The sequence below is a fragment of the Armigeres subalbatus genome, chromosome 1 (assembly GCF_024139115.2).
Source record: "Armigeres subalbatus isolate Guangzhou_Male chromosome 1, GZ_Asu_2, whole genome shotgun sequence".
In the NCBI taxonomy this organism is placed as follows: domain Eukaryota; kingdom Metazoa; phylum Arthropoda; class Insecta; order Diptera; family Culicidae; genus Armigeres; species Armigeres subalbatus.
The window spans coordinates 78665796-78684858 of NC_085139.1; the positions used below are offsets into that span (position 1 = coordinate 78665796).

General features: G+C 43.6%; 1 protein-coding gene across 12 annotated transcripts in view; it reads right to left on the minus strand.

Annotated features, from left to right (window-relative positions):
• The window catches only part of LOC134227444 (uncharacterized), a 625652-nt gene that overhangs the window by 60795 nt on the left and 545794 nt on the right, over positions 1 to 19063 (minus strand). For all 12 annotated transcript variants that reach the window (XM_062708982.1, XM_062709008.1, XM_062708989.1 and 9 more), the window contains one exon: positions 16501 to 16635. In XM_062708982.1, the coding sequence (XP_062564966.1) occupies positions 16501 to 16635 (135 nt within the window). The remainder of the gene's footprint in view (positions 1 to 16500; positions 16636 to 19063) is intronic.

The following is a 19063-nucleotide window of genomic DNA, read 5'->3' on the forward strand; positions in this document are numbered from 1 at the left end:
TGGGAACAGCTTTCATAGTGATGGGCGATATGCAAAGGCGCGTGATCGGGTGGTGGCCGATCAATGAAAGAATGTGCAGGTTGAGGATCAAACGCCGGTTCTTCAGCTTCAGCATAATCAACGTCCATAGCCCACACTCCGGAAACACTGATGATGATAAGGACGCATTCTACGCGCAGCTGGAACGTGAGTACGACAGCTGCCCAAGCCACGACGTCAAAATCATCATAGGAGATTTGGACGCTCAGGTTGGCCAAGAGGAGGAGTTTAGACCGACTATTGGAAAGTTCAGCGCTCACCGGCTGACGAACGAAAACGGCCTACGACTAATTGATTTCGCCGCCTCCAAGAATATGGCCATTCGCAGCACCTACTTCCAACACAGCCTCCCGTATCGGTACACCTAGAGATCGCCACTGCAGACAGAATCACAAATCGACCACGTTCTGATTGATGGACGGCACTTCTCCGACATTATCGACGTCAGGACATATCGTGGCGCTAACATCGACTCTGACCACTATCTGGTGATGGTTAAACTGCGCCCAAAACTATCCGTCATCAACAATGTTCGGTACCGACGACCGCCGCGGTACGACCTAGAGCGACTGAAGCAACCTGATGTCGCCACTGCATACGCGCAGTATCTCGAGGCAGCGTTGCCGGAAGAGGGTGAGCTCGATGGGGCCCCTCTTGTGGACTGCTGGAATATAGTCAAAGCAGCCATTAACGACGCAGCGGAGAACAACGTTGGGTATATGGATCGAAGTCGACGGAACGATTGGTTCGACGAAAAGTGCAGACATATTCTGGAGGAGAAGGACGCAGCGCGGGCGGTCGTGCTGCAGCAAGGTACCCGGCAGAACGTGGAACGTTATAGACGGAAGCGGAGACAGCAGACCCGCCTTTTTCAGGAGAAGAAACGCCGCCTGGAAGAAGCGGAGTGCGAGGAGATGGAACAGCTGTGCCGTTCTCAAGATGCACGCAAGTTCTATCAGAAGCTCAACGCATCCCGCAAAGGCTTCGTGCCGCGAGCCGAAATGTGCCGGGATAAGGATGGGAGCATCTTGACGGACGAACGTGTGGTGATCGAAAGGTGGAAGCAGCACTACGAGGAACATCTGAATGGCGCTGAGAGTACAGGCAGTGAAAGTCAAGGCAGCGGAGGAGATGACTACGTCAGTTCAGCGGACGATGGAAGCCAACCAGCCTCCACCTTGAGGGAAGTTAAGGATGCCATTCAACAGCTAAAGACCAATAAAGCAGCTGGTAAGGATGGTATTGGAGCTGAGCTCATCAAGATGGGCCCGGAAAAGCTGGCCACTTGCCTGCACAAACTGATAGTCAGAATCTGGGAAACCGAACAGCTACCGGAGGAGTGGAAGGAAGGGGTTATATGCCCCATCTACAAGAAAGGCGACAAACTGGAGTGTGAGAACTTTCGAGCGATCACCATCCTTAATGCCGCCTACAAATTGATATCCCAGATCATCTTCCGTCGTCTGTCACCATTAGTGAACGAGTTTGTGGGAAGTTATCAAGCCGGCTTCGTTGACGGCCGCTCGACAACGGACCAGATCTTTACTGTACGGCAAATCCTTCAAAAATGCCGTGAATACCAGGTCCCAACGCACCATCTGTTCGTTGATTTCAAGGCGGCATACGACAGTATAGACCGCGTAGAGCTATGGAAAATTATGGACGAGAACAGCTTCCCTGGAAAGCTTACCAGACTGATCAAAGCAACGGTGGATGGTGTGCAAAATTGTGTGAAGATTTCGGGCGAACACTCCAGTTCGTTCGAATCGCGCCGGGGACTAAGACAAGGTGATGGACTTTCGTGCCTGTTGTTCAACATTGCGCTAGAAGGTGTCATGCGGAGAGCCGGGTGTAACAGCCGGGGTACGATTTTCAACAGATCCAGTCAATTTATTTGCTTCGCGGATGACATGGACATTGTCGGCCGAACATTTGCAAAGGTGGCAAAACTGTACACCCGCCTGAAACGTGAAGCAACAAAAGTTGGACTGGTGGTGAATGCGTCAAAGACAAAGTACATGCTTGTGGGCGGAACCGAGCGCGACAGGGCCCGCCTGGGAAGCAGTGTTACGATAGACGGGGATACCTTCGAGGTGGTCGAGGAATTCGTCTACCTCGGATCCTTGCTAACGGCTGACAACAACGTTAGTCGTGAAATACGAAGGCGCATCATCTGTGGAAGTCGGGCCTACTACGGGCTCCAGAAGAAACTGCGGTCGAAAAAGATTCGCCACCGCACCAAATGTGTCATGTACAAGACGCTAAAAGACCGGTTGTCCTCTACGGACATGAAACATGGACAATGCTCGAGGAGGACTTGCAAGCACTCGGAGTATTCGAGAGACGGGTGCTTAGGACCATCTTTGGCGGTGTGCAAGAAGACGGTGTGTGGCGGCGAAGAATGAACCATGAGCTCGCCCAACTCTACGGGCGAACCCAGTATCCAGAAGGTAGCTAAAGCCGGAAGGGTACGATGGGCAGGACATGTTGCAAGAATGTCGGACAGCAACCCTGCAAGGATGGTGTTCGCTTCCGATCCGGCAGGTACGAGACGGCGTGGAGCGCAGCGAGCGAGATGGGCAGACCAGGTGCAGAACGACTTGGCGAACGTGGGGCGTATCCGAGGATGGAGAGATGCGGCCTCGAACCGTGCATTGTGGCGTCAAATTGTTGATTCAGTGTTATCTGTTTAGATGTTAACTAAATAAATGAATGAATCAATGAACTGTCAAATTGCACTGTCGCGTCTACGCTGGCTGCCTCCTTACTAGGTCGTTAGCCATCAAATCGCATTCCACGAAAATTTTATTAGGTCAAAAATGTTATTTGGCTGAATGGGTCCTACAGTCGAAAAGGTTATTTAGCCGGAAATGTTACTTGGCTGAACAGCGCATTTGGCCAAATAGGCACAAGGTCGTACGGTCAGAAAAGTCATTTTGTTGAACAGGTGACTTGGCTGGACCTTGGCTGATTGTCCTAATTCGATATGTTGTGCACTTTGTACTGATGCTGGGTCATTAGGCCGAATAACGAGTGAGAAGTAAAAATGAAAAGTGAGAAATAAGTAGAATGAAAAGTGATGAGTGAGAAGAGAAAAGTGAGAAATTAGATGTAAGAATTGAGAAGAGAGAAGTGAGAAATGAAAAGTGAAAAATGACAAATGAAAAGTGAGAAATAAGAAGCGAAAAATGAGAAGTGATAAGTGACAAGTGGGAGGTTGGAGGTGAAGAGTGAGAAGTAAGAAACGAGAAGTGAGAAATGAAAAATCAGAAAGGGAATAGTGAGTAATGTGGAGGATTAAATGAGAAGTGAGAAGGAAACTGGCTGTAAATAAAGAAACAAGGAGGAAGAAAGTAAGAAAATAATGAAGAAGAAAGAAAGAAGGGAGAAGGAAGAAGAAGAAATAAGAGAGAAAGAAAAAGACGCAAAATTAAGGAGAAAGAAGCACTTTCAACACATTAAGAGTCGTACACTTATTGCGTCAGCATTTTTTCTTGTATGCAAATAATTTTATATATGGACGTAAAAAAGACCCCTCTGTCCCTATAAGTGCTTATGTAATATATGTACGGCCTCTTAGAAACGCGTTACCGGGATATAAAGATATACTTAAAAATGACCAGTGCACTGACCACGACACTCAAAACTCAGATAATAATCTGCTTGCTGTGATGTTTATACCATTTGTTTTGTAATGTGTTTGTTTTCATTTGGTCTGAACCCAACCGGCTTAAAAATTTCGGCGTAATTTCAGACAAATAGCTCAAACCGTAATGAACTGTCAATAGACCTATTCGGTAATAAAAGTTTCAGGCTAATCGTGTTTTTTCCCAAAACACCCGTTCGGGAAAACGGCATTTTCGGCTATATGAATCGTTTGGACAACGTATGGCCAAAATGTCCTTTGGGGTATGATCTGTTCTACCAAATAACAGTTTTTTCAGTTGTTCTCTATCTGTAGTGTTCAACGCACGCGATTGCAGATGAGCTCTGCTGAAAAATATTTTTCTGGTCAGTTTTTGGAGCTATTGTGAACGCATTAGCTTTGTTCTTGTGCGCTTGCTCGATTGGATTTGTTTTTGCGAACGAGCCAAACACACCACGGTACGATATGAGTGAAATTGTTAATACTGTGCAATTCTGCTTTCCTGCAAATTCTCCGCGCCCGTCGTGGAGTGATATTGCTAGTTTCATAAAGCAACTGGAGGGCGATGTGTTGAACATCGAAACCGTGTATAAAGTGACTGAAAACCTGAGCGTATGTATTAAGTACAACACGAAGGAGGCAATGACGGAGTCACTTGCCAAAAAACGCGGAAGCGGAGTAGTACAAACTCCGAAGAAGCTGATGAACCCGACGAAAGTGACCAGAACTAATTGGAATATAACCAGACAGCTCGTGGACAGTGTTTTGGCATCGTTGGATCAACGAATATCTTCCGACGATCGCCGTCAGAAGTAAATGGTTCAGCGAAACGGAGAAACTTAAGGAAGGCGATGTCGTGTTGATCGTCGATGTAGGACATCGCAACGGATGGATAAAAGGTCGGATTGTAACTGCGATTCCAGGAACCGATGGTCGCATTCGCCAGGCTATGGTTCAGACTGCAGGAGGATTGTTCCGGCGCTCAGTGACGAAGCTAGCAGTACTCCAGGTGCAAGGTGATAGTAACGCACAGACAGAAGGCAAACCGGAAGAGCGTTACGGGTCGGGGAATGTTACGGCGACTGGCAGCACTGCTAGAGCACTAGACAGACCCACCGTCGATCCGACTCTGCACGCAGCCGAAAAACTATAAACATCTACTACCAACGTGGAAGATCGAAAGGAAAGGATCGTGTGATAAACGGGAAAATAATAAACAGCCATACTTCTTTGCACTATAACGTGGGTATACAGATTATTGCATATTTATTTGATTAAATATTGCTTGAGGCAGTGGATTTAAGGCAGTAACATATACCTAGTCACTATACAAAGTTTAGGCATTCTTTGAGCGGACAATATTGTAGGTTCATTCGATATGTGCAATGGATTAGCGATTTAATAGTGCAAATCTATTTTCTTAGGTTAAGATTTACGTCATCCACGAAGGAATACTGAATTGTTTAAGAAAATTATTTTGAGCTTTTTAGTGTAATGTTATCACCTGTCATAAGACGAGTTTATACAATCCCATTGAATTCCACCACTTAATTGTATCTTGACAGATACGTATTTCGACCTCAAAAGTAAGGCCGTCTTCAGACTTAAGTCGAGTCAAGTACGAGACACTGAAGACGGCCTTACTTTTGAGGTCGAAATACGTATCTGTCAAGATACAATTAAGTGGTGGAATTCAATGGGATTGTATAAACTCGTCTTATGACAGGTGACTGAATTGTTTAATATTCATTAGATCTAATTGCGCTACACGTTACACTAACTGTGCACGGTGAGTTATATCTAATTTAATAAATGTAATATCTATATATGCAGTTGGGACGTTCTGTAGGTCACGATCAAAAGTACATTGCACTGTAAGAAGATAAATTGTTGGACTTTAGTTAAGTTAAAGTTGACCAAATGTAAGTATAAATCGAAATTACTACTCTCAAATCATTCTAATAAAATTGCTTTGAATAGCTTTAAGGTTCGCAACTCAAAAAAGGCGATTCTGTAAGGAGGTCCGAAATAACAACTTCGTCCAACACCAAACTTGTTATATACAGTGACGGAAAATCGGTGAATGTGTGTATGACGATGGCTGGTCAAAATGTACACTATGTCCGGGTGTTTGATCTCCATCCGGAATTCAAGAATGAAGAATTTTCTTCGACTCTTCAACGATACGGAAAGGTAGACCGAATTGTGCACGAGAAGTTTCCTGCAAATCTGGGTCTAGATCATGTATGCACGGGTGTGAGAGGTGTGTACATTGACCTTAAAGAGGACATTCCCCCGACGTCAAGTCGTCAAGTCATGATGAATCCTTCGAGGCAATGACCTTTTTTCTACGTGGGAGTAGGACCAGAAAAAGCGCTGTCTCATCCATATTGAAAATCCTGGTCGGATCCGACAATACATCCACAAACCATTGTCTGATGTTGACCTCCGTTATAACCCTTTTTTAAAGATTATTGGCTGTTCTTTTCGACAGTTCTGTCGGGCAAGTGGCGGGCAAGAAAACGTCTCAACCAACTACACGTTGACGTTCCATATTTGACGCCGGACTTGTCGGACAGGAAATTTGGCAAAACTGGTAGCTAAATAACCTAATATACCTTAATAAGTGTGTTCTAGTCAAATTAAATTAAAACGAACCTGTTTTTTCTACTGAAAATCCCGCTGCGGCCCTCGTTAGAATATATTTCACGGTTTTGATTTCCAACACCGTCAACAGGTAATAAAAGCATTCACCTACAAAGCATGTTTGAATTTTCGTTTACTAAAGCAGATAAATCGTTTGGAAAATTTTATATTAACTTGAAATATTCACATTTTTTTCATGTCATGACATGGCATTGGTTATGTGGGTGGAGAATTTTGTTTCGATTTCTTTAATGGTGAAAGTGACGATGAGCAATGCTCTCAGTAAAATATCGAGCAAGGTGACGCGTGTGTGCGACAGCGCAATCCACTGTGCGCGGAGCGGCTTGGTATTTTTTTTTTGTTAAATTTTGTCAGAAAATCAAAAATCCAAAATAGCCCCCGGAGTCAAAAAGACAACGGTATGTAGTCATATTGACATAAATTGATAATATGCAATTTTCTAACTGAAATTCCGTTCAAAAGCCCAAAAGAATTTCGTTCAGAAGTCCAAAAGAGTTCGGTTTGGAAGCCGTCGATGATGTCGGTTTCCGTTGATGGCATGGCCATGCTGTGCTTCGCGCTAGCACTCAGTTTCAGTTAGGATTTTCCGATGGCTGTTTCGGTGGCATCGGTAGTTGGCGTGATAGCTGTTATTGATTGGAAAGGCGCCTTATTATCTTTAGATCGGTTCTTTCCAGAGCCAGAAGAGAAGAAAAGGATGAGAAATTTCTCAAGAAAACAAAACACAGCCGCGTGGTGGTGACTAATAAAAATTATATGAAAACAGTGGTCTTTTGCAGGTGGTTGGTGATTGATGAAGTAATTTTATTTGCTTAGATGACGCATGCAGTGATTTTGCTGTAAATCTTAAAGTATTGTCTTCGATAGCAGCAACACTCATGTGATATCTTCTCTCATCTTTTGGAATGTCGCTTGGTTGATGTTAGTGATTGAAAAGGTACATGGTTTAAAGTAAATCGGTCCTTTTCAGAACCACAATTCCATTTCAGAAATGGTGATGATCCTTGGTGATGTTCCATAAATGTCATTCTTTGAATAAATTCACGGTGATACCTAATCTGAAAATTGCAAAATGCATATAATTGTGTAAAAATTCAAAACAATTGTACTTGAATCAATGTAGAATGCGATACTTTAATATTTTATATGTATTTTGAAAAGCAAAAGTGCCGATATCGAACAACGTAGGATCTGATCTGATAGTAACACACGCATTACATGACGCTGCGTAGTCCTACGTCACCTTTGCATTCAACCCTATTGGGCTGCACCTTTGACTTTTCATCTTTATTTAAGTGTTTTTGTTTATTAAGTTCATCACTGATTACGACCAGTTCCAAACACCGTGAGGTGACACCCAAAAAGCTGTGCTGAGTGTAACGCATCGTCGAGCCAAGTTTCGGTAAATACAACGACATCATAGTCTCCTTCGCTTATCGCCGAAAAGAAGTCATCGATTTTAGTACGAAGTCCGCTAACATTCTGATAACGGATGCGCAAACCAGTGCATTAGTTGTAGTTGGAGAGCGGAAAACCCCGTCATTTTTTATGACGGCAAGATCAGAACAACTAGGTGTTGAAGCAGCATCCAATTCAGCGGGATCAGCTATAGGCGGAATCTGCGCCCATGAGCTATAATTTAAGGAAGCTTCAGGGGAAGAAACATCACGACTTGAAGCGTACTTATTTGTTGATTTGATTGGCTTTTTTGGTGAAAAATAAATCAAGACAGCAATTTAGTGATACGTGTTTCTGCACACACTTCAGCCATCAGCTAGGAGGTTGCCAGCTAGTAGCGTCTTATGATGACTGAAGTGTAGTAAGCCGAAACGTGCAACGCTAAATCGCTGTCTTGATTTATTTTTCACCGAAAAAAGCCAATCAAAGCAACAAATAAGTTTTCATGGTGATTAAACCCCAGTCAGTTGAAGCGTACTTGCCTGACAACACTATAACCGTTAGTTTTATCTGAGACAAAATAAAAGAACAAAAGTTGAACTGACAAAATGAGCATCTTTGGAATACTTCATAATAGTGGTAAAAACATTGTACCAAGATAAAAACGTAACGCCTGCCTGATTCGGAAGCAGCCTAATTTTGACATTTTTATATTAGACGAGCTCTCTCTTAAACTCTCAGCTGAATGATAAGACTTAGCCAAGAATAATAATTCGGGCCTCTTGCACTTTGGCACTCGAGATAACAACGTATAGAGTGTAGGGGCCACACCATCAGTAACATCTTTGCAGCTTCGAACATTTCGCCGACCGGTCACGTTCCGTCGACAACGGAGATAGCAAGTCCCGTTCCGGAACCCAGCGGTCAACTGTGCTCCCGCTGCCGGGTTGATCGCATGCGAACAGCAAAATAAAACTCCAAAACAAATCGTCATCGTGTGCATACATAGTGGTCGACAGGGATTCCCACAACACTTTGCTCGGCGGAGCAGCTCACCATACAAAAGCAGTTGAAATCAAGTCTCTTTCCGGCACTCAGCGTTCGACTTTGCTCCCGCTTCCGGTCAGTAAGTTCGTCATCAACAGAAATAAAGTCTCGTTCCGGCACCCAGCGGTCACCTGCACTCCCGCTGCCAAATAGAACGTTCGAAAGCAGGCCACTCGAGTGGCGTCATCCGATCGCCAAGTCTTCGCAGCAGCGATAAGCAACGACAGTTGCCAACTATACAGGTCAGACCTTTCTAGTTTTATTCATTGAATGCGCATATTAATACCTAGGTTAAGAATATTTCTAAAATTAAAACAAAAATGTATGGATCCACACAAACTCAGAATAGCTGCGTTTGCTAAACGCTACCGCACACCTAGCCAAACTATGTGAGCGAATGCCAAAACTGCAATATTCACCTGAAGCCTTTTTTCTCTTGAATAAATAGATTGAACATGAAAATTACTTTGTAGTTCCGTTGAGTTTGTTTTTGGAGATAGGATCGCGATCGATAGACCCGCCCTGGAAGAGTTAGCTGGGACGGCTTCACATGCGTTTCCGCATCACGCTCTAGGGTGTGTTGGCGCTTAAGAGAAAATTGTAGAGTCAGATTTCAGTGGTTCGATTGAAATTAACGATTGGATGCTCGGCGAGTGTTACACTGGACTGGAAGACGAAAATTTAATCAACACCTTCCTCAACCATAGATCTATTACGATTCTGATGGTGGCAACGAGCAACAAGCTCGAGGTTTAATTATAACCGGTGGCTTAAGCGCCACTTCCGGAATCCGGAAGACCACCGGCCGAGTTGTTTTGCTCGACTACTTCTCGACTTCGCTTCTCAGGGGTCACTCGAACGGTCGATGGCTGAAACCTAAAATTACGCTTTGCGCAAAGTGTTTTACCAACTTGGTCACCTCCCAATTCATTTTACTCCCACTTGGAACTCTCAAACTCTTCCAACCCGCTAACAATAAATCCCGGTAGAAATTATGCGAAGTGAATGATCGATGTAGACAACGGAACGGAACGGAAAAGCAAACGAAATGATCTCTCAGTGATTACTCCATCTAAAAAAACCTAAACGGAGCTACTCGATCTTCTTTCTCGACAATTCATTGCGTTTATTTGCTTCGGGTTGAACACATATTTGGGGTTGGTACGGAAATGGAAACGTTTCTAGATCATGGCCATGTCTACACACTAGTCACATACCTGCGCAGGTTTTCTTCTTCGTCGACTTACTGGGTTTCGCCGGCGCGATGGAGGCGAACCGATTCGTGGCAACGGCGGCGAAGCTGTCCTTGACGATGGCGGCGACAGAAGAATCGCATAGCTGCAGGATGGCGCGCAGCTGATGAGCCCGTGCAAACATGGCCGAGCTAAAGTTGCAAAGTGGGTGGCGGCTGGATGGAAGACCTCCGATTTCCTCGAGAGAGCTGCGTCGCCGGATATCGCGCTTCCCGGATATTGCGCTTCCCCTCCGGACAAGGGCAAACGTACCTCCGCACGGCTTCGCTTTTTACGGCTATGGCCGCCCGTGATGGAATGAATCCTCGCCTTCGGTTCTAATCCGGCACTGTGGTACGCAATTAGCGACGTATTCCACGCGAAAAGCTCTCCGAATGGTCTGTAGTTTGCATCTAGTTTGTCGAGTTTGATTGAGGCTTGGTGGTGCGACTCATGTTTCCACATGCGTAACAAAACACACGCTTTGGCTCTCTACATGATCTCCAAATATGTTCCTGCTTTAGACAATTCCAACATAAGACCGTTGGTGTCTGAGATTGGGATTGTTGTGAATTACCACGGATTTTCTTTACAACCTTGTTGTGGCAATGAAAGTTTTTGAACTGAATTTTGAGAATTATTTCGACATTTCCGTTGCATATTCTGGATACATCAAACAGGAGTATTGCTCTGTCCTTGGGAATAAGCCCCCTCAGATTCACTCTCTGCTTCCAGATAATGAATCTCAGGCTTAGAACATTGGCATGTTCTGTACAGATTGGGGTCATTGGCATCGATTTTATGGTTCATTTCCGCAATTTGCGAGGGTCGACAACAGAATAAAATCTAAATAACGAACGAAAAAACTAATCACAATCACGTGCAAAATCACTCCAATCACTTTATTTACCTCAATGGACTCAACTTTACTCAACCTTAAATTAAACTAAATACTTGAATTAAAAAAAAAACTCGCCGAACTTCTTGATGCCAGCCGTTATGGAAGCCAAATGAACGTTTAAGTTTGTTCTTGAACAAGATACCTTCTTCAACAATTAACCCATTGTTTGCCAATGCGCCAATTTAAATTTCAAATGGAGACATAGAGTTTGCGCCTTCGAAGGCATCATCTAACTTTACCACATAAAACATTACAAAGTATATTGAGTATGGATGTCGTCATAGTACTCAATCATCACAACATTTAGTCGAGACACAAACCATGTCGACGACTTGCTTTCTTGTTGTCGTGTACCGAATTTGAATTTGAATTTAAACATTATTTTACTTAAAAAGAAAAACCGTCAAAAGCTACAAATATTAAATTAAACTAAAACAGACAACACGGAAAAACTATTAGACTCAATAACAATAATAAAAAATAATTTCAAAAAAATATGTACACTTGATTCTGGTTAAAAGAATAAAACGTTTGAAGCTACGAATATTTACGTAAATTTAAAAGGATAACAAACGTAAAACGTTACAACACATAGACCGTGCTCGAGGAGGATTTGCAAACCCTTGGGCTGTTTGAGAGACTTGTGCTTAGGACCATCTTTGGCGGTGTGCAAAAGAAGTGTTTTGAGGCGAAGAATGAACCACGAGCTCGCATAACTCTACGACGAACCCAGTATTCAGAAGTTGGCATATACTGAAAGGGTTTAAGGTCATTTGGCCGAATGCCGTTTTGCCGAATAGTTGATATACGTTTCCTTATTAAGTGTGAAAAGTGAGAAGTGGGATGACGAAGTGAGTAGCGAATAGCGAAAAGTAGAAGTGAGAAACGAGATGTCAGACTTAAGTAGTGAGTAGTGAAGTAGGAAACAGGAATGTAAGAAAGCAGGAGAAAGAAAGAAGAAGGAGGAAGAAAGCAGAAAAAACGTTGAAGGTAGACGGGTGAAGGAAGGAGGATGAATGAAGAAGGAACAAGGAAGAAAGAAGGCGGAAGAAAGAAGAAGGAAGGAGGAAAAAGGAAAAAGGAAGAGGGAAGAAGAAAGAAAAGAGAAGGGAGAAAGAAAGAATTAGGAAGAAAGAAGAAAGAACGTTGAAGGGAGAAGGAAGGAGGAAGCACGGAGGAGAAATAAAGAAGAAAGAAGAAGTAAGAAAGAAAAAAAGAAGAAAGAAGAAAGGAGAAAGAAGACATAAAGAAAAAGGAAAAAGTAAGAAAGCAAGACGAAGAAGAAAGAAGAAGGAAGAAGAGAAGGAAGAAGGAAGAAATAGAGAAGAAGGAAGCGGTTCTCTGTTATCAATTCTCAGCTCTCAGTTCACTTTTTACTTTTCACTTTTCGCTTTTCGTTTCTCACATCTCACTTCTTACTTCTCGCTTTCACTTCTCAGTTCTCACTCGTCATCTCCGGATTGGCAATCCAACGCCTTTGCTCGCAAGGCTAACTGGAGACCCGAGGCTAACTTCTCACTCTTCGCTACTTGTAATATGGGGTCAATTTTTTAACTATTCGGCTAAACGGCATTCTGCCAAACGACCATTTAGGCCAAATGGCCTGGCACTGGAAAAATGCCGGAAAGCAACCCTACGTAGATGGTATTTGTTTCCGATCCGACTTGGCAATCGTGGGGCGTAATCGATGTGGTCTCGAACCGTGAATTGTGGCGTCAAATTGTTAATCTAGATGATGTCCGCTTAGATGTTTACTATAAATTAAATAAATGAACGCTGAATCGATTTGGTTTAACTTACTCCTGTGATGTCCATCGGAAATAGTACCTATTTGTTTTCAAAATAATGCTCAATTTTACTAGATATCGACATGATGAACCATATATGCTGGAAAACATTTAAAAACGAGGCACAGACACGCATTTAATAGGCAAATCAAACAGGACCCATTCGAATCATTGATCGTCAGTACCTTTAGCAGTCACTTGGCCATATGGCATCAAACGATGCACAGGCGAGGCATGCGAGTGACAGAGAGACAAATTGTCAGTGTTTAGGTTGCAATCGAATCGAACGATTTTCGAGACGATTGGAAAAGATTTGTTGATGATTGGTGGCAGTTGGTTCGCAGAACCACTGCGGTTGCCCAGTTGGGATTGATGATAGTCGGTGGAAGAACCACTGCGGTTGGCCCAGTTGGGTGTTGCTTTTTATGGTGTCGGCAGAAGTTCTCTTCACTGGGCGGGTGGAACACACTTCGGCTTTCGAAAAACACTTTAACTAATAAGTAGTAAAACCGTTTGCAGTATCACTTGTTTATCTAAAACCTGCTTTGCACTATGGGTTTCTTCACTGGTTTGCACTTTCACACACTTTAGGATCGCTGTCTCACAAGTAGAGCTACACGTGGTAGCCCCAGAATGGCTGAAGTTCGCTATTATCGTTGAACAGCATTTGCACTACATTGTTCGTTGCGAGTAATTTCGTGAAATAAGAAAGGAAACAAATCAGAACGACCGAAAGAAAACCGTGCCTCGGGAAGGTTTCTAAATCAAAGGCGATTCACAGCCGGAAGTTGATCAATTTAGTTGTGGGAACTTGCATCGATTGACTTCCACCCGCGACGCCGTATTCAAGATGTTTATAATGACCTCAACTTCTCCAGCCCAAAAGGCATTTGTGTTCACAGTTTTTCGCACATTTGGCCTAATTTCGATCACTTTCCGTTTCACGCGACGGGTTCAAATGAATACCCACGATCTAGGATTAGATCTTTTTGCTAGGTGTAGAGCACTTTGTAAACTAGCTTCAAAAATCTATGTTTCACTATCTTTTTAAAATATTTTAATTGTAATCACTAGTTTGAACTTGCGGGTTTTCTGTTACGCTTTGTATATTTGCGATATCGTCGTTTTCTTCTGTTGCATCCGGTTTCTTTAAGACTTATAGCATTCACGTAGTTTGTTCTTGTTTGGGTACAACTTTCGCGGTTAAACAGCTGTTCGCGTAAAAAGTCTATCATCCGGATTGACGCGTCGTACTGCGCAATTCCACACCGTCAAACATGTTCAGATTGTGCAATCGTGAGTATTCATTGACCACGGCTTGACCTGTGACGCAGAGAGATAAAAAAAAACGGATCGAACATGTCGTTGTGCAATTCCATAACAGTTGTGCTGTTGTTTCTTTTTCGGATATCAGCAATGGGCTGCTGGAGCATTTTTTGTCATCGTTTGGGCTCGTTGATGGTGTTGCTGTTCCGTTGGACCAAGATCGACGATTCGATTTGGCCTTATTGTGTCGGTGGGCCAAATCGGTTACCCGATTTGGCCTTTGTGGTTGTTGGCCAGACCTGATCTGGCTTTGTTCACGTTGGACCAATAACAACGACCTGGAACAACAGGTGCGGCTAATCGAGTGGAATACGACAAAGCGGGATTGATTTGTACTGCTGTCTTCTGAGGGTTTAAAGAAAATCTGAGAATAAAATTTTGGCATTACTCGCACTGGTAAATACTTCTCATGCGTGAAAATATGCAAACATTCACAAATTGGCACCACCAGTGGTCGATTGATCGCTGCGAACAATAGCATTGATGTTTTGTTCCACTATTTGTTGTGCTTCGCCTTCCAGTGAAATATTTTACCGCAAGGTATTCAGCAATCTAAAATTTGCAGAGAGAACGACTTCTGCAATCTGCAGTCACTTTATGCTGAGAAATTAGTTTGTATCGCCGAGTTTACAGAAAATATCAGTCAGGATTGTCAAACAAAAAGGGATCAACAACAAACAGTGAAGAATACATCTGAAAGATATCGCAAGCGAGCGACTAGTATGATGTTATTTTGTTGAATAGTAAGTTAAAGTATAGAAAGGGGCATCAGATAGCAATAAATTGAAATAAATTGAGCGGCACACTGTAGCTATGGTTCTCCCAAGTTCTCCAAAATAAGATACAACATTTGGTGCGATTCAAGGGGAAGAAATGGATTCTTGCAATGCATAGCTGAGACTCATGCGGGCACAATCGATGTGAATCTGATCTTGTGTTTGCAAAAATTCTTGCTAACTATCAGTTTACGTTTGAGATCCACATGAGTTGAGTTTTAAGAAGCTTTAATAAGAAGTCAACGGCAGAGGTGTTTAATATCAATTTCAAGTCCAGGAATGATGATTTCCAGGCAAAATCCCGTGAATTGTCCATATGCAAATTTTTAGTTTGGACCGGGGAAGAATAAACTCTCCGGAAATCTTCGATCCTGGAACAAAATCCAATTGACTAACCAGTTGGCTATTGTTTGCTGAATGGCTTTCGTTAATAGCCCAATAGACTGCAAATTATAGTAAATAGATCACGAGAAACTGCGGAGAGAAGAAATATTCAACAGACAAGACTTTCCATTCGCTGAATCACGCATAGATAAAAAGGGACCCCCACTAACTCCATTAATTCAGAATAGCCCATTCAATTTGTGCAAACCACTGATTTCGAATTCCTCGTCAGCTCGAAGCTCGTGGAGGTCCATATTCCGCTTGCCGAGATCCCGCCGGCGCTGGCAAAACAGCAGTCATCAGCATGAGGCAAAATCATCACTGCCGACGCTCTCCGAATAATTAGGGTTGTAAATTTTTATTTTACGACATAATTCCGTATCTTCCGCGGTCCAACTTGAGCCGAACGTTTTGTTTTGCTTTTCTTCCTCGGTCACAACGGGAGAATTTCCGTGGAAAAAAATGGTCAAACAATATTTTATATTTATTACGAGTGGGTGATATTTGTTTGCATAGATATTTTTATTTTTTACAAAAAAAAATCTTGTTGTCAAAACAATTGTATTGATCAAAATGCACTTCATTCGAAATTTTGAAAAGAATAGACAGGATTGAAGCATGATTGTGCGTTTTTGGACCGGAATATTCGTGTTCGAGTGTTTAACGACCATTATAAAAGGTTTTCCTCTCTGGGATGTTATTGTGCAAAGGATCAACAGTTGCAAAGTCTTGAAGTCGAAGGTGTACCCGCCTTATTTTTTGGCCACAAATTATTCCACAGTGCTTTAAGCGTACTCCGGAATCAACGTTGATCACAGCTCGGATCCAATTGTGGTGGCATAATTTCACGTTTGAGGCGTAAGGCGTGCAGAGTGAGGTGTCGAAAGAATCGTTAGTTGAAACAACGCATCATTATTCATATATTTATAAATATCTCATATTAACCCTTGCGTTAACCCTCGCAGCGATAGCAGTACAAACCAATCACGTGCGCTAATTCCACCATTCGGTTGTTATGGCCTTTGATTGAGTTCGAAATAGGCGGTATTTTCCGTCGGGAGCAATGCCCAACAAGCAGCACCACTGGTCTGAGTAAGATCAACATACATTGACGAACTTCAGCTTCAGAGGCAGTACTTGCTGGGCACACTCCAACGACTGAAGATCCCGTGCGTCCTGAAGAGCAGTAATAAGCGTTAGACATTACGAAAAGGCGGCACTCACAGCATGAGAGCCGCCTGGAGGAATCCTCGAAAGCGTGGATTCCCGGTTGATCCCAACCCGACAAGCCCCATACCTTCATCGATCCTTTGGTGCGCTTTATGGACATCCCCGTCGGCGCCTTTCAATATCACATACATTAGGGGCATCATCTCCCACGGGTAGTGCAGCTTCTCCAGAAGCCACTGAGATCGTTTCACTAGTTCGTCATCTGAAATAAAGTTAGAAAGTGGAACAAAGTTTGTAAGTGAAGTCTGATTTTTGGCAGGATGAAATGCATGACAAAAATGGATACTACTGAATGCTTTCATAAATATAAAACATTCTCATTTCGAATTTTAATAAATATTTAGAAGTACATATGCAGACACGATGTGAACACTTTTCGTAGGTACAAACATTGAATCTGACTAAAATCTTACACTTTGAGCTGCTGTTCAATGGATGATCGAGATGAGTATCATAATTGAGGGAGATGCACAAGCATTGAGGCTGCTTAAGCTAGACGAAGTGAGAAAGGGGGTAAGACCACGGAAGGAGCTCCGGTCAAACTTTTAAAACATGGACATGACCGGTTGCTTGATTGTTCATAAATTCTGGGAATACAACTTGCAGACTCATCATTATGTAAATGGTTTTAGGGCAGGATACCACTCAGTGAAAGAGAACGAACTGTGGTAGGTAACGGATGAAAATAGTTTTTCTACAATGTCTATTAGGCTGACTCATGCAACGCTGGATGGGTTTAACTCGAACCTAAGACTATCAATTGAGACATCTGATTCATTCGTGACATTAGACGTATTGGACAAGGGCGGCGTGCACTCCAATCTATTTTTCAACATAGCTCCAATCTATTTTTCAACATAGTAGGCAAAAGGCCAGACCGCCGGACCCACTAAACCCACCCAAGTAACAGAAGGTTACTTGAGTTACCCTCTCTTCTAATGTCCTGTTCCCCCAGGGATTACCTTGCAGTATTACTTATGTGGAGGAAAGCAGTGCTGAAAGTACTTCTTTCAAAACGTCACCTTTCACAGTGCTTCTCTTCGATGTTTTGTACTACGTCTGAGCCCTTTGGCTCCCTTGTTGGTGCCAGCATGCACACAAAAGCGTTGGGCCCTTGAGCCCTTTTGTGCCATTCAGCACCACATCTTTTTTTTCTTTTTCTTTTTAGTGCCATTTAGCTCTCAACGTACTCGCAAGCTACTCAAATAGTCCCCGGCGGCAGATCTATTCTACTCCAATGGGAAGACCCCCGGCGGCGGAAGTTCCCCCGATACCGGCGACCCGCATCCGTTGAAGGCTGTTACACTTTCACTTGTTCAGCGTGTTCATCGATCCGCTCAAGTTCTACGCACATTATCACTTCAACGGGTGACCGGACGAGTGCCAAGGTCAATCCAAGAATTCCGGGTGGAGATAACTTCCGTTTCAATGGTGCCCCGACGACCCGGAGCCGGTGCATTCGCACGCCACGATCTACTCGGCTGGTCCCCGGTGGTTGGCCTAGCCTACTCCGATAACCGAGTTTCGATTGCCTTGAGCCATTCAGCTCTCACCTTATTCATTGAGCTATTTAGCTCCCGCCTCGGTCGCGATCACGAACGACTCGGGTAGTCCCCGACGGCTTATCTAACGTACTCCGACGCGTAGTTCCCCGAAAGCGGGACCTCCTCCGAAACCGGCCGTTTCGCCACATTCTGCGGCTATGGGCGTTAGCTGGCGCTTGCGTTCCCGTTCATTATCGACATATATATTCACGACTTCCGCGGCGGAGTACTCAAGGTCCGCTATCCGTTAAGGCTGCCTGCTGCTGTTCTATTCGCCAACTTCGTTGTAGGATGTCGGCTACACTGGACGTCATTCTTGCGACCGCTCTCCACTGTTCTGGGTTCTGGCATATTTTTCAGACGATGTTATCGGTGGTAGTGTCCGTTCTGTATCTTTCCAACATCGCACGCCTTTTCGTTTCGAACCAGGGACATGTGAACAGGATATGTTCAGCCGTTTCTGTCACGTCTGAGCATTGCAGACAGGCGGGAGAAGTCGCGTGTCCGAACCTATGTAGGTACCACTGGAAGCATCCGTGTTCTGTTAAGAACTGGGTCAAGCCAAAGTTTAGCTCTCCATGAGGTCTGCTAATCTATACCGACAAACTTGGGACTAGGGGATGGGTCCACCTTGTCGAGTTGTCCCACTCCTTCTGCCATTTGGCTGCCGTTGCTGCCTTGATATTCCTTCGAGCGTTATCGGTGGCCATAAGGGCGTAGCCAGAGACAGAAAAAGTCATTTCAACTACACTCAAACAGCTGACATCCAACAGACAATCAAGTTGCTAGTCCTTCCAGAATTTGAAAATGCGAATGAATAGGACGGCATGTGCACGAACAGCAGCAAACGTCGACTATGGGTGTCAGCGTTGTTTTGTGCGGTGTCAAAATGAATCTTCAGCTTGGCACATTAATATTCGATTTGAAATCTCAAAATATGAATATCATTTCATACTGCAATGCATGGATTCAACATTTTGAAGTCAGATTCCTAAAATATATGCATCTGTTTATTATATAAAGTAAAATAATCATCATTTATCGGTGCAAATCAACCGCAATTCTAAAAATTCATTTCAGCCCCGG